At 48.1% G+C, this 16,319-nt stretch overlaps 1 protein-coding gene across 1 annotated transcript in view; it reads right to left on the bottom strand.

Annotated features, from left to right (window-relative positions):
* The window catches only part of FAM178B (family with sequence similarity 178 member B), a 61,882-nt gene that overhangs the window by 31,569 nt on the left and 13,994 nt on the right, over window positions 1-16,319 (bottom strand). Inside the window, exon 3 of the mRNA XM_066639646.1 lies at window positions 15,063-15,194. Coding sequence (XP_066495743.1) covers window positions 15,063-15,194 — 132 coding nt within the window. The remainder of the gene's footprint in view (window positions 1-15,062; window positions 15,195-16,319) is intronic.

Consider the following 16,319-nt stretch of genomic DNA (forward strand, 5'->3'; position numbering starts at 1 on the left):
TGCGTGTGGTTAGCCTAAGCCTGGAGCCTCTTCCCTTTCATGAATTCAGGAAAGAACCAGGTCTCTTGGCCCAGCCATCCACCTCCAAAGATGCACAGGAGATAAGAACATCAATACCTATTAGCAAAGGGCATGTCTTCTGTGTAGGTTAATTCTTTTCATTAACCACACCGTCTTGTCGATACATTCACAGCTTGTGTCTGGTTGTGTCTGCTGAGTGGTGGTTTGGAGATTCAGTGCACTTTAAAGGGTGATACACTGGAACTGAGCCAGAGAGATCCGAACTGCTGAGTCCTGGAGGTGCTCTGGGCATGTTATAATAATAATAATAGTAATAGTAATAGTAATAGTAGTAGTAGTAGTAGCAGCAGCAGCAGCAGCAGCAGCAGTAATGGTAGTAATGAATTCATTTATTGGTATAGCGTTACCCATGTGTCTGAATGAGAATGAGTCCCTGCCTCCAGGGCTTGCAACCTACAAATAGACTCAAGGGAAGCCACAGAGGCCGAGGTGGGAAAGGAGGCAGGGATACATGGTGATTTCACATGCCCCACACTTGAACTTAGTCACAGCATAGTATGGGGGCCAGCTGAGTGGGCCAAAGCCCAAGTGAGGACTAGTCTGTTTCAGAGCCTCTTTTGCACAATGGGACGCACAGTGGTCCACCTCACATAGTTGTCATGATGATGAGCAAGAATGTGGGATGCTCTGAAAATCTAAAGCAGCAGCAGTTTTCAATCTTTTTCATCTCACGGCACACTGACGGTGCTAAAATTGCAAAGGAACACCATCAGTTTTTGGACAATTGACAAGGCACACCGTGCTGCCAGTGAGAGACTCACATCCTCCAATAATCCTATTACTAAATGACCCTCCCCCAAACTCCTGCAGCACACTTGTGGACAATTCATGGCACACCAATGTGCCATGGCACAGCGGTTGAAAATTACTGATCTAAAATGTGAACTACACACTGGCTAGTGGCTAATGAGGCTTTGAGGAATAAAAAGGTTTTCTTTGCAGGCTGGATTCCATCTCTGAGCCACTGTAGTCACAGGCACCCTCAGGTGACCTCTGATTGGCTCCTTGCTTGTCTGTATGGCAGAAGACCAGTGGTGGGGGTATCCAAGGCCTGGCCCAGAGGGTGGTGTTAACGTACCTAGGGAAGTGGACCCAGGTCTCCCAGAGACCTGGACCTGTGCTAAAGTACCAAAGAGGCAACATTCCAGCATGCTAGTAACACACACCTGGAGTTTGTTTCCTCCACCTTTCAGATCTGTTGGTGAAAACCCATCAAAACTTTGGCCCAGTCCTTCCACTCTCTCCTCAGGTTGAAAAAAAACCTGCATTTGGGGAACAGCTACAGTCCCTCCTCTGCCAACAATTCAACTGCAAACTCCTGGAGGAGGGGCAGGGGGCTTCCGTTTCCTTTTTTGCTTGTGCTACTATGTCAAAGTGCCATGTATATTGATAGCATGGTACTAAACCTAATTAAGATTTTAGAAGGGTTTTTTTTGTTCAAAATTAGGTTAAGCTAATTAAGTCTGTATAACACCTTCTTGACTCCATCTCACAAAATGCAGACTGAGGTTTTTTCACCTTGCCCAGCAAAATCTTTCTTTCTCTCCCTGCTCCCCCCCCTCCATTTCTTTTTTCAGCTTACCATCCAGCCTGAAGAATTTAAGGAAATAATTAATGTGAGGAATTCTCTGCCACAGGGTGGGGTAAAGGCCATTAGCTCAGACAACTTGAAAAGGGGATTGTTGTTATCATCAAGAACATCAACAAAAAGTAGTTTGCAAAATGGTTTACATAGCTAAACAAATCAATAACAATAAATGGTTTCCTGTCCCTAAAGGGCTCATGGTTTTAAAAAGATGCAGAAGAGACACCAGCAAAAGATGCCATGCTGGGGTGAAGAGGGACAGCTACTCTCTCCCTGCCAAAAATGAGAGGACGCCACTTGAAAAGGTGCCTCTTTTCCCAATTAGCAGGGATTAGGCAAATTCATAGAGAAGGAGAGATTTCTCACTGGCTGTTAATCACAACAGCTATACAGAACCTCCATGTCCAGACACACTATTACTTTTGAGCACCCAAGTGCTGAGAGGGGACTACCAAAAAGGGTTGCTGCTTCCGGCCCTGTTTGTCAGCTTCCCAGCGGGATCTGGAAAACCCCTGTGGGAATCACAGTGCTGGATTAGATGAGCCTACTTTGGTTTGATCCTGCAGGGCTTTCTTAGTATATTCTTAAGAAGAGTTATAGAGCAGAGCAGTTCTTCCAAAACTCCTACAAGGGAACTGGGAGTACTGTAAGTGTGTGCAGGGAGGGGGCTATGGCAGCAATGTGATCCCCAGGATCATGCCGCTGCCGTTTTACTTATCGGCAGCCTGCATCGGAGTCCTGGGGTGTCCAGGGAGCACTCCCAAGGGCTCCCCACACTTCCAAACATGCCAAAAAAGACAGAAAAAACCAGACACTTCTGGTTTTGCGATGAAAATTAGAAGTGCTCTTTTTTTCTTTTTTCAGATGTTTGGAGGTGCAGGGAGTCCTGCAGAGGGCTCCCCAGACCCTTCGGACCCCCGAGAACTCTGGCTGCCGATAAGTAAAAATCCCCCTTCCCATCCCCAGCAGCAGTGCAATCCTGGAGACTGCATCGCTGCCTTCCCCCTCTCCTGCTCCTTAAAGAGGTAGGGACAAGTGCTTCCCCGGCCGATTGGTCATGACCCACCAGTTTGGGAACCACTAGACTAGAGAACTCAAAAGCTTGCTATCTACTTTGTGCCATTTTATTTGAGCAATCAGACATATTGCCCTACTGTTACTTTATGGCCTAATCCTATCTCCCGCTTGCACTGGCAGAGGGCACACAAATGTGCTGTAAAGCATGTTGCAACAGTGCACCAGTTAGGAGTGCAGGTGGGAAGGCCTGTGCTGTCTTGCCAGCACCAGTGCAAGGAGCTATACATGCCACAGTAGGTAAGCTAGCGCAGAATATGGAACTGGACAGAAGAGGAGGTGTAACAAGGTGGGGAGGGCAGGTTGACAGAATTTGCCCAAGAGGGGAACAGGATAGGCAGCACTGGTGCATACCATATCCTATCTGCCTTCTTACAGAAGAACAGCCCCACTGGATCAAGCCATAGGCCCATCTAGTCCAGCTTCCTGTATCTCACAGCGGCCCACCAAATGCCCCAGGGAGCACACCTGATAACAAGAGACCTGCATCCTGGTGCCCTCCCTTGCATCTGGCATTTTGACATAGCCCATTTCTAAAATCTAAAATTCTAAAATACACATCATGGCTTGTAACCCGTAATGGATTTTTCCTCCAGAAACTTGTCCAATCCCCTTTTAAAGGCATCCAGGCCGGATGCCATCACCACATCCTGTGGCAAGTAGTTCCACAGACCAACCACACGCTGAGTAAAGAAATATTTTCTTTTGTCTGTCCTAACCCTCCCAACACTCAATTTTAGTGGATGTCCCCTGATTCTGGTGTTATGTGAGAGTGTAAAGAGCATCTCTCTATCCACTTTATCCTTCCCATGCATAATTTTGTATGTCTCAATCATGTCCCCCCTCAGGCACCTCTTTTCTAGGCAGGCCCAAATGCCGTAGCCTTTCCTCATAAGGAAGGTGCCCCAGCCCAGTAATCATCTTAGTTGCTCTCCTTTGCACCTTTTCCATTTCCACTATGGGCCTGATCTTGGCCCTGATCCTTGGGCCTGATCCGCGGACATGGGTAATGTGGACAGCAATTCAGCAGGTGCAGGTCTGAGCTGCTCCATTGCAGCTGCTGGTACTTTCCCATGGGAAAAGGGGACAAATGTCCCCTTACCTCAAGGATACCTGTCCAGCATGCAAAATTCCCCCATAGGACACAGCGCAAGCCACACTGGAGTCTCTGGATCAGTGCAGGGGAACTTGGATAGGATAGGGCTGTGAGGCTTTTTTCCCCTGGTGGATCGACACAGCTACGGCAATGTTTACACTCCTACGCCACGGAACCGATACACACACCAGGCACACCGGGGACTGTGCCTGCAAAAACACCAGACAGGAGCCAGCAAACCGCCACGACGGGGCTGTGCAATCTGTTCATCTGGATGAATAAAACATGACAGGGTCCCCCCAGGCTCTTGCTGTGTTTATGCTCTACGTATTCTCTGTGCCAGCATGGAGAAAGCCACTCTGCTCCAAAAGGGAAAGACAAACACACATGCCCCTTCCCACCTCTCTGCAGTCTCAATGGCAGGAAGGAGCACATGTCCTCCAGTGGCCGCTTTCCCTGCTGAACCTTCAGCCCAATGCAGAAATGACAGCCAGCCCCCATCTCACCCTAACCAGCAAGACTGGTTAGCGTTGGAAGACCTTGGAAGTCATGTGGTCCAAGCCCCTTAGCAGGACAGGTGACAGGTGGCCACTAAGACCCCTTGCAGTCCCCATTACAATTTGTACAGTAGCCCTGATATAGTCCCGCACCAGGGCATTGTGGGGTACATACAACCAGGGGGCATTTGCCCAGTGTTACATCAGGGGCATTAAAAAATGGGAAGCTACCAGCTGCCAGGTGCCAAGAGAAGTGCCAGCAACTGTTAGTGGTGGGTCCTGCCAGTGCACTGGGCCCCTGGCAGCTGCCTGAAATGCTGTTTTCAATAAATGTGTTTATTTCAATTCACATTTATTTCAATACATGTGTTTCAGACTTCCACTGATGGGAAAAGACTAGGGAATAAAATTTTAGACAGCCAGATCATGCATACCAGGAGCTGACACTGCCAGCCCAGGACTGCAGGCACAAGCAGGGAACTGGAGGCATTTCAAGCTGGGACACTTGCACCACAGTCTAGAACCTGCCTGGCCTGAGAGTCAGGTGAATCTGGCAGGCTGATCTGACTCTACTGCTGCTTCTTGGATCTGGGCAACACATTACTGAGGAAGGTCACAAGACAAACCCTCTGGGCAGACCTCACCCAAGCCCTCTTGGAGCCTGAGATCAAGGTCTGGCACTGAACACCCCCCCCCCCGCAGTATAGACCTGTGCAAAAGTCTCCCCTGCCAGCCCCCAGAACATTCCATGCCCTGATTACCCCAGCCACCTACTCCTGGACCAGTGCCCAGATCACCCTCTCTCTCAAGCCATTCCAGATCTCTCTACTTACTACTATCACCACCTCTCACCCTCCTGTTTCCACTACCATTTGATAAGGCAGGGAAGATGGACAACAATCTGAGTGCTCAAAGCAGCACCAGTACATGATGGGGGGCCTGAAGGCACACAGAACACTACCACTGTTACCAGCACTGAGGGTTCAGGCATCTGCCCAGCCACATGGGCCCTCAGCCAGCACTCAATCTGACCAACACTTGAAGCCACCTCTCCCTCAAAACACTGGTGAGCACCCATGTGGCCCCTGTGTGTAGCTGGGGGCTGGTATCAAAGACAGAGCAAGACTCCACCACTGAGGAGAGAAAGAGAAATAAATACAAGGGGGGGGTGGAGAAAGATGAGTAACCAAGTGAACAGCGTCCCGAGGGGAAGGAGGAAAAAGGCAGATCCTTTGAGTCTGTTACCAGATGGAATTTTAAAAGATGCACACTGAGTCTAGAGCAGGGGTGTCACCCATAAGGATCAGGAGCAAGATAAGGCCCTTGGAAGCGCTTTACCTGTCTCCCTTCCCATGATAATTGGGCTCTCCCAGCACCACCATCAGCTGCTTTTAGCTGCTGGGCTTCAAAGTGACCCTTTGGCAGAAGCAGCACTGCTCAAATGGCGGTGCTGGGAGCACCCAGTATCATGCAGGCCACACTTTCAGCAGCACTGCTTCTGGGAAGGAGAGATGGAAAGAGGCCTCAGAAGGCGAGGAACAGTATGGGGTAAGGAGAGAGCAAGAGAGGGAGACACTGCAGAGGTGCTGGGAGAGCCCAATGATCATGTGAGACACCCGTTTAGCAGCACCGCTTCTGCTTAAGGGCTAAATCCTATTTAAATTTACAGTGCTGGTGCAGCCTTGACATAATAATCAGACTCAAGATTTGCATATTTTCTCTTCTGTCATTTGCAGCTAATGAATTCCCAAGTGAAAAAAGTGCTTATTTCTGGTTATCACCACGTCAGTTCCTGCTTAATGACATCACTTCTGGCCCTTAGCAGGCCATGAATGCTATTCAGCCTGCTGCATGAAATGAGCTTGAAAACTTTGATTTAGGCCACCTGACAAGTAAGGAATGTTGGCACTGGGCCCGCGCCAGTCAGACGCTGGGTTCAGTGCCAGCAAGAAGAGGCTGTGCTGCTGTCAAGGTTAAGTGCAACTGCCAGGCAGCGGTGCAGTCTCTGGGGAAGGATAGAATGAGGGCAAGGAGAGGGCAGGATGGGAGAAGAACTGGGGCAGGATCTGCAGACTTTGGCTCCTCTGTATCCTGAACTCCATATGGGGCCAAAAGGCCTGACATGGTCTTTCCCTGGGGGAAGGGGATGAAAGTCCGCTGCTTCCCAGTGCTTGCTGGATATAGCAGTACAGTACTCTGGCACCACTGTTCCAGCAGGCACCAGGAAGCTCAGGATTGGACTGTTAGCAGGAAAACTGTAGTTTGCCTTTCTCAATTAAGAACCTCCAATGACTTAACCGCAACGCAGCTCCCACAATTGGGTGTTTGGAAACATCAGGAGAAGTCTGCACCATTTTAGGCGAAAAAAAAACAGAGCAGAGAAGTGATTCTCTCTCCTAAACAAGACTGATCTATTGTGGCTGGTCTCTTTTTTGCTGACCTCCTTTTCTGATTTACTCAAGGCAAAATCAGCACACACTAATGTGTGCACAGACACAAAGGCAATGAAATTCAAGAAGTTCTACTGGGCCTTTGGATAATAAAGTGTGTTGTAGAAAAACAGCAAGCAGTTGGATGAAAGAGTCTGTGCCAGTGTGATCACCGCCTGGCCACTGTCCTGGTCATGTCAGTGACTTATCTGGACAGCCTGAGAACTCTGATCCTGATGCTGCTTCATGAGGGGGCTCCTTCCACAACAGTTGTGTGTTATGTGCACTGGTGTCACTAGGGGAGTGCGGGGGGGGGTGTGGGCCGCACCGGGAGACATGTTGGGGGGTGACGCGCCCTGGGGGGAGGACGTGCTAACTTCACGGCTTTCAGAGCTACACCATCATGCCATACACCGTTGGATGCGGAATGTCAAGCAGAGTTCAATGCAAAAAAAAAAAAAAAAAACAGAACTGAAATAGCTCCTTTCCTTCAAAAGTTATGGCCAAAAAACCAGAAAGAAAAAATGCATGGAGCCTTATAGAAAGTGCAAGTGAGCCGTACTGCACGTTTACTCGCAAGGAGGCATAATTGCCATAGTCCGTCAGAAAGGGCAGGCTGAGAGGAATCCAACGACATCACAATGGTCCTGATCCAATGAATGCAGCCCCCAAAACACGAGGAGGTCCTGCCTCCCTCCCGCCCTGCCTCCCTCCCAGCTGTGTCTATTGAGCCCGAAACGAAGCCACGTGGCCGCATTTATTCGCAAGTAGGCGAACTTGCCTTAGTCCAGGCAAGAACTGAGAGGACTCAGGGCAGGCTGAGAGGACTCCAAGGACGTCAGAATGGTCCTGATCCAATGAATGCAGCCCCCAAAAACACAAAAGGGAGAAGGAGGTCCCTCCCTCCCAGCCCTATGGAAAGCGAAGCAGTCTCACGGTCGCGTTTACTCATGAGCAGGCAGACAGCCTTGGCTGGTGGTCAGGCCAGGCAAAGGGGAATGTGAGGACACCAGAATGGTCCCGATCCTATGGAACTGAAGCTCAACATATGTTCCAGAAGGCAGCCTCCCCCCCCCCCCCCCACTAAAAAGGCCAAAAAAGAGGCTTGAATGGTAAGGGGAAAGTTTTCTGTTTTGCACTTGCAAAGTCAGGTGGGTCTTTGTATTGATATGCCTGAAATAGAATAACTTTAAACTGGGCATTGGGAGGGCTGGAAATCTCACTGATTCTTTTTGGGGTGTTGTTATTGCAGGCAGACTACAGAGTAAACTCCATTGACCACTATGGGACTTACTTCAGAGTAGACATGCATAGGCTTGAGCTCACAGGCTGCAATCCTACCCACACTTTCCTGAGAGTAAGCTCCATTGACCACTATGGGACTTACTTCAGAGTAGACATGCATAGGATTGGGCTCACAGGTTGCAATCCTTCCCACACTTTCCTGAGAGTAAGCCCCATTGACCACAATAGGACTTACTTCAGAGTAGATTCATTTGGTGGAACAGGACTGGTTCCCCCTTATTTAATTATTTCTTTTGTTTTAATTTAATTATTTATAATTATTTATTTTAATTTGCTTGATGATGTCACTTCTGACCATGACATCACTTCCAATGGGTCCTGGACAGATAGCCATTCTAAAAAGTGGGTCCCAGTGCTAAAAGTTTGAGAACTGCTGCAATAAGTTGTTAGTAAGTTGACATGGGTATGTGTGCGTGTGATTCTACAAGCTTTCAAAATCACTAAAATCAGAGTCTGGAGGAATAATACCATCATGTTATATATCAATCAATGCGTAATTTAATGCAGAATGCAATGAAACAAACCACATTGAAATATCTGTGTTCTAACAAAAGGTACAGCCAAAAAACCAGTGGGGGCGGGGCAATGGCACATAATCACACCCACCACCTGGGGCATTGCCCCGCCCACTGCATGGGGTGATGCGCAGGCCTCCTGCACCAGGTGACACAAATCCCAGTGGTTATGTGAGAAAACAGCCAGGCTGTCTTCTTGCCTGAACTTTGGCTCTCAGCTTTGTATGCAAATGAGAGACTATTAAGAAGAACCTACCTGAGCTGTCTGGATCTTAGACAGTTTTGTGACAGCTTCCTCCATTACCGGTTAATGGGATCGCTTTTCTGTGCCTTTCTAAGCTGTGCCCCTGTGGAGTATGTTAAGGTGCCCGCTATGCCATTTCCCATTACTGTGACTATTTGGGGGAACAAATAAAACTGAAAGGGAGAGCGGGTGGCGAAGAGGTCGTAACTGTGGCTGAATCTGAATGCTTGTCCTATGAAAGACAGAGGGGGCTATATGTGTACTTTCAACTAAACAAACAAAGTCTGCATCAGAAAAAAACCTGTATACACTTAATTGTATTATACTTTATATGCTTTTTATGATTATTGCACTTTAGAGTTTATTATTAATTTGGCATTTTACTGTTTTTTCTGTTTTATGCCGCCTTGCAAGCTCTGGTTTGTTCAGAGGGAAAGGAGGATATAAATCATTTAAGTACATACATAATTATTCTGCAACAAGTAAAGCAGAATTTTGCAAACATTTATTATTTTCACATTTCTATCCTCCCTTTCTTTAAGGAACTCAGGACAGGTACATGGCTTCCCACCCAATTTATCCTCACAACAACCCAGTGAGGTAGATATATGGTAATAAGCCACTTTCTTACAGCGCTCTTGGTCCTGGCTATGATTGGCAGCCACTGTAATCAATGGTAGCAGAGGAAAGAATGAATGACAGTTTCCTGCCTTATAGGAAATGAAGCCCCGGACAACACTGATTTGTGCAGCACTCTGCTCTTAGGGAATCTCTCCCCACACTACAGGACTGTTATGATTGCCCCCTTGTCTCCCAGTAAGTTGCATGCCTGAGCAGTGGTTTGAACTCAGGTCTGCCTAGTGTAAATCCAATGCTTTAACCACTACACCACAGCAGTTCTAATACTGGCATGGTTTAGCACAGCCTATTTTAGATTTGCTAGCCAGAAGGATGGGGCAAAGAGCAATATGAAGCCTGGAGGCTTTACCTCTAGCTGCTGGAAATCTTCCATTACAATGCTAAGGATGTTTACTCATAAGTAAGTACCAATGTGTTTAATGGGGCTTCCTTCCAGGTGCTCATACACATGATTATTCAGCAAGGTCCTCTTAGATTTCAAGAGATGCTGCTGCCCACAGTTTCAGACCCCTCTCTTGGGGGCAGACCCAGATGCCTCTGACACATTTTCACTGCTTTCCATTTCCTCTGTGAAAGCCAGCACTGAAACTGATCTGCCGAGCTGGGTATTTCGTGTTGGATCCCTTCTCCCTGCAGTTCAGACATCTATTCTGAAGGATGCATCCGATCCTCCCCTTGGTTCTACCACAAATTGATACCTTAACTCCAAATCTGCACCAGACATTTGTCATCAAACCACCAAACACATGAAAGCTGCCTTCGACTGAGTCAGCCTCTTGGACCCTCTTGCTTTGTATTGTCTATATAGCAACTGGCTGTAGCTCTCCAGGGCTGCAAGGAATGAAGAGATTTTCCCTGCCCTACCAGAGATGCTGGGGATCAGGACCTTCTGCATACAAAGTAGGAGCTGCACCACTGAGCTACCACCTCACTCTCCCAAGGAAAGCAGCTCTCTCAGCCCCAGAAAGGACCATCCTCAAGACATCTGGGCGTGCTGAGCACCTCTCAACATGGAGAGGGACTCCACACACCTGCTTTTCTTGAACTCTGGTGGCTGGCTCCTTGCCCAGGTCTGTCTGCCTGAAAATGAGGGTCATGGGCTTCTACTGCTTTCAAGGCAGGCCAACTCTGCTGCAGAGGCTGGGTAAACTGATGAGCTTCCCAGCACTGGAAAACAGCCACCAAGCCCAGGGAAGGCTCTTCCTTTCCAGCTGTTTGTCCCATTAGCTCCCTTCCTCCAAATCTGTGTCCATGGCCAAGTCCCTGATCAACTCAGATCCTGTGCAGATGAGTACTAAAGAGAAGTACACAGGAGCTACCAAGCTGGAACTGCTCGGCCAGTGGGGCCTGCTCTCCTCTCAACACTCTTTTCAGAAATTCTGCACTCAGAAAATCCACACTTTGTATTGAGCCAAGCTGAATTCTGAACCAGCTTATGTTATGCAAACTGAGAAAGAGTGCAGGGTTTATCTCATATTGTGCAATCTGATTATGCATTTTACTGTGTATCATTTATTCTGGTTTTGCTAGTAACAGGGAAGGAAGAAAAGCAAAAAAAAAGGAATAAAAATAAAAACAGAGAGCAGCAAGCAGTCATTAGAAGCAATAAGGACAGAGAACCTGAGGCAGTGCTCAGAGAGAGGACGGACGTGGGGTTCGTCCATTTCATCCTCACAGGTTGGTTTCTTTCATATCCACACTGTTGAGGCCTTGATTTTCCACAACCATCAGGAAGCTGAATTTAAACGGTGGAGTCACACAGCAGAGAACAGCGCAATGCATCCAGCAGCTCTCATCTCCCTGGTGTTCTACACTGTTTACTCAGAAGTCAGTTCCACTCAGCAAAGCTTCCTGCTTGCAGGCTAAGCCCTTTCATTGCTTCTTGCTGAGTGCAGAAATGGGATTACTGACAAATAGCCTGCTTATTGCTCCCTGAATAGCCTCTCTGAATAGTTAGTTCCTGTTTCTGTCAGGTAGGGGTAGAGAGGCCTTCATTTCTGGTTTGCTTTCACCATTTTTTTTCCTAACCTTTCATATATCATTTTCTTTTGCCTTGACTTTCTTATTTTTTACAGGTTACAAAGGTGGTTACTGTGCATCTCTTTTTAAAATTTGTTTTGGGGTGACCTGTGTTTTTGAGCAAATACATCTGTACTGAATTGAATATTGCAACACCAGTAATTAGTAGCCAACCATCCCCAAACAGTAACAGGAACTGAAATTAAGGGTCATTTAAGAGAGGTTATGCAAAGAGCAATTAACGAAGTATTCATCACTGATCCCCAGGCCACTCTCAGTAGGAAGCAAGAAAAAAATAGAACCTGCAAGCAGGAAGCTTTTAACTAAGGGCATAGTTGCCCCCCAAACCCTTCATAGTATCTTGCCTGTCTGCTCAGAAAAGGCTGGGATTGCAACTGCAAAAAAGCATCACAATCACAGGACAGGTCTGAAGCCAGCAGAAGAAATACTGGGATGCAACAAGCTGGTGATGTTGTCTGAATTGTTCATTAAAATTGTGCAAACGAAGGGTGGCAACTCCAGACTACGCAGCTACCGTGAAAGCATCATTTTAAAAGAAGATTAAGCTAAGAGATTGTGATTTGCCCAATGTTGCCCAGTCAACTGCATGAGAATTTGAACATGTATTTCCTTGGTCCATGTTCAGAAGGGCTGACTCTCTTGAGCAGCAATATATATATGGAGACATCAATGTGGATGGCCCTTTCTACAGAACGAAAAGACAGGCCTGCGCCCCAAAGGGCTTGCATTCTAGACAATGACAGGAGGGAGACAATGGGGTGAGGGAGAGGGAGGAGGTGTGGTAAACAGGGAAAGGTGATGCAATGTTTCCATCACACATACTGAAGCTTGGGGCAGGGAGAGGACTCAAGTGTGATGCTAAGGGCTTCATGTGAAAAAGTGGGGTGTTGGGAATTTGAAGGAAGCGAGCAAGGAAGCATCCTGTAGGCATACTGGGCAGCAGGTTAAACTGCAAGAGGCAGCAAGGGAGAAAGGACAGGATTGTTTGAGAAAGCCAGAGACCTTTGGGGGGTGAGGGTGATGGTGCTTGAAGAGCGAAGGTCACAGGCAGAGCTGTAGGGCAGGAGAGCAGGGAGGAACAAGGCCATGGAGTGTGCCATGGAATTATTTGAAGAGCCCACTTGAACAAAGAAGCCTAACACGTGCACACAGAGAGGTTTCCATGGGAAGCTGGATGAGCAGAGTAATCTTATGCACCTTTTCTTAGAAGTACACTCTGTGGTTAGTGGAACTGGCTGCTATGTATGTATGCAAAGAATTTCAACCTAGTCAATGCCCTGATTAAAGAAGCTTGTTAGCCTGGGTTTTTCCTATGGGTTCAGGAGCCCTGGGTGAAGCAGGAAGGCTGAAAAATCTTCACCATTCACAGGAAGACGAGAGCAGAGATTCCTCCTCAGATGAGCAGCATTTGTACTGCTGTGCTACGGGCCCGTCTCCTACAAGGCAGTTGCCCTTCGCCCTCTGGTGCATCATCATCCACTCATCTTCCACTGAAAGTCACTTGTGAGTGCCCTGTTTGTCTGCTGCATGTTTGGCCATGGAACTGCTGACATTTCGATGTGAGGTTATGGAAAAATTTACACATGAGAAATGATCTGCCTCTTGACAGCACACTCTGAAGATCTTTGCAGGGACACAAGCCGCTTCAGCAAGCAGAGATCATTCTCGTTCTAAGGATGAGAACCAAGGCTTGGGTATATAGCGGCTGGGAGGTGGCAGGGGAGCCTTTCAGGAGAGGCATTCAGTGTTTGTAAAATTCACATGGATGGTTTTTAGGAACGGAAAGGAAACCACACCTCATCTACTATGTTGTCATTTCTTGTTTCGGCATAGAAGTCACTAAAACTACAGCAGAAATGGATGAGACAGTTTTACGCTAGAGATCAATTCATGCAATCAGCCAGATCATAAATTCATGGCTGAAACATCCCTCTTAAAAATTTCTGTTGCCCTCTGTTTGGAAGAGTGGAGGAAGGAGGGAGGTCATGATAGATTCTCAGCCTTCAGTATGGCTAGTGAAGAAAGCAAAGGAAAACCAGGGCAACCCACTTCTCCAAGGATTTTAGGGAGCACAGACTGAAGATGCCAGTGAGTAGGGGTCCTGATTCTGCACAATTTGGTCTTGCACAGAAAGACAGGCATGAATGCAACTAAAAGCTATGTGCAAATGCACACATGCATCAGCATGGCTTTGAGCTGTCCTTCCCAAGCACTGGCTGCTTCCATGCCCTGTTGCTTCCTCTGCTCACTGATCTGTCTCTGCTCTGGTTGAGAGCCTGCTCTGCTTTCCCTTGGTTTCCTTTCCACCCTCAGCCTGTAATTAAAAGAGCCGAGCTGTTCCCTCCTTCCCCGCTTCCCTATGCAAACAAGCCCCAACGGTTGGCAATAAAAAAGCGCTCTTCCCAACTCCTCGGATCCCCACCTTTCCCCCTTTGAAGCCTCCTGCCAGAGTCCCCCAGCTCCAAGGCCACGTGGACCTCACTCCAAACTTCTGAAGCTGGCGAGAAATAAAGAGATTCTTTGTAGGCCTATAAAAATAAACCCCTTCACAACAAGCCTCTCACAGTTGGAAGATCTTTCCCCCAGAATGCCCCAGCCCTGCGCTGCAAGCTGCCAAAAACATTTGACTGGGGAACGATGCACCGTTAACTGAGGGGGTTGGGAAAACCAACTGGTGACTTTACATAGGGCTGAGTTTTACTGGTGCATGTGCTTCTGAAAGAAAATCACCCCTTCAGGGCAAAATGTTTACACCGACAGACATTTCAGGGGAGTTTGTGAATTTTTTTCAAGAAAGGTCAGTGAAAAGTGGTGGAAATGCTGTCTACCCACTCCAAGTGAGTGTGGGAAGCACAGATCTGACTTTGTGCCACCAGGAAGCCTATTCAGAGTGAGGGCAATGCTTGATTGGTGTGAGAGGGTTAAATAGAAGAGTAATAATATCCTACAATTAAGAACAATTCAGCAAACTGACAAAGAAGGCTCTCTTGACTTTAGGCTTGTTAGGCAGGCTCCCGCCCCCCGAGCTGGGCAAGCAGCACTTTGGACTTCCTTCACAACAACCAATCCACTCAAACGAGGAAGGAGCTCTTCTCAGTGCTGGCAGCTCCACACTCATCCAGCTGTTCTTATGAACACAGGAAGTTGACTTGTGCTGAGTCAGCCCACTGCTCCATCTGACTCAGAACTGCCAACTCTCACCTGGCAGTGGCTCTCCAGGCAGAGATGGGTCTTAACAGCACTCACTGCCTGGAGATGCCTAATATTGAACTTGGTTCCCTCAACATACTAGGCAGGCACACTGCAATGGAGTCATGATCCTTCCTCAAACTCTTTGCCATACCATCCTAGGGTAACATGAATCTGTAGGCTCCTTCAGAGGAGGGTTTTTTGGAAGATGATCAACTGAACTCTCTGATTTGATTATGTTCACCTGGACTACTTGGAACAGAGATTGTTGCCTACCGGGTTGCACTGGGCCTCAGTCTCTCTCTGTGCAGACCTTCTTTTCTTGCTGCACTGAAAAAGAGCCCAAATGTGCCTGGCCTGCTTCTCACCTGTTCATCAAGTTCTGGGAGCACCTTCTGCTGCTCCTTCTCAGGCTGCCCTTGAAGGCTCTGCACCCGTTGCAGGTTTTGGCTCAAGATGGAAGGCTTCATGAGGGGGAGGAGATGGACAAGCTGCTGCAGCTGCAGAAGAGAGGAACACATGGTTAGCAGACACCAGCATCCTGCAATAAGGAGGTTCACAGAGGCCGGTGGAGCAGATAAGTGGACACACCCCAACCCTCAATTTGCCTCTGTAAGCAGGACTAAAAGAACTGCACAGGGAAGCTGAAGACAGTGCTTTGCCTCAGCCACACTTAGCAGTGACAGCAACCAGGCACTTCACTGTAACCAAAGAATAAGCACTGCCCAGGGGTCCCCAAAGATGAAAAGGCTGCATCCAACACTTTCCACTATACAGTATTTAAAGAAACAGCATAGGAAGGGGGCATGTGCAAAACTGCCCAAAATCACAGTGGGAAGGCTTTAGTACTTGGCCTCCAGCCCAGGTGTGTAGCCTATTTGTACACACACACACACACACCCTGCACGCACCATTTATAGGAGATAAAATGCTTGTGTTGAAAACATCTCTGTACTTGGCACAGAGTTTCAGGGCTAGCTCAAGTTCTCCTGACACCAGAGGCAGTGTGCCAAATGATGCCCTTTAGCTGATGCTGTGCCAGTCTCTGCTCCTCCCACACCCTGGCCTGGAAAAGGAAGAGAAGCGTTCAGCAGAAGAGGAAAATGGAGATGCTCTAGTGCACCACTCTCATCTCCCGTTCCGCCCCCCTCTTTACTTTTCAAGCCAGGGAGTGGAAGGTGGAAGTGCAAGGGTGGTGCCTCTGCTAATCTGCTACCTCAGGCAACTGTCTCAGTTAGCCTCCTGGATGGGCCAAGCCTGAATAGTTTCTGAGCTCGCAAAGCCCTCTTCTGGATTTCCCAGTGTACCCCCAGTCTGGCATCCCACTGAAAGAACATGCAGGGAACATGGATGGAAGCAAGAGGTGGCTGCCTTATTCCACAGGCTGATAATACAGCAGGGAGGTACCAGTACTGAGTTCCTCCCAGGCCATTTGCAGCACCAGGAAGCCTATAGCGATGCAGCTGTACATGAGCCAGGAACCTGCTCAAGTAGCGGCTTGCAGGCTCGTCGCACCCCTCTTGGCTTCTTGCTCTGTCTGTCCCCCAACCGGTTTGTTTTTATGAGGCATTGACTCAGGGCTGCCTGTCGGAGCTACTGTCTGACAGCAAGACGAACCTGTTCCA

This window comes from Tiliqua scincoides, chromosome 11 (assembly GCF_035046505.1).
Source record: "Tiliqua scincoides isolate rTilSci1 chromosome 11, rTilSci1.hap2, whole genome shotgun sequence".
Classification (NCBI taxonomy): domain Eukaryota; kingdom Metazoa; phylum Chordata; class Lepidosauria; order Squamata; family Scincidae; genus Tiliqua; species Tiliqua scincoides.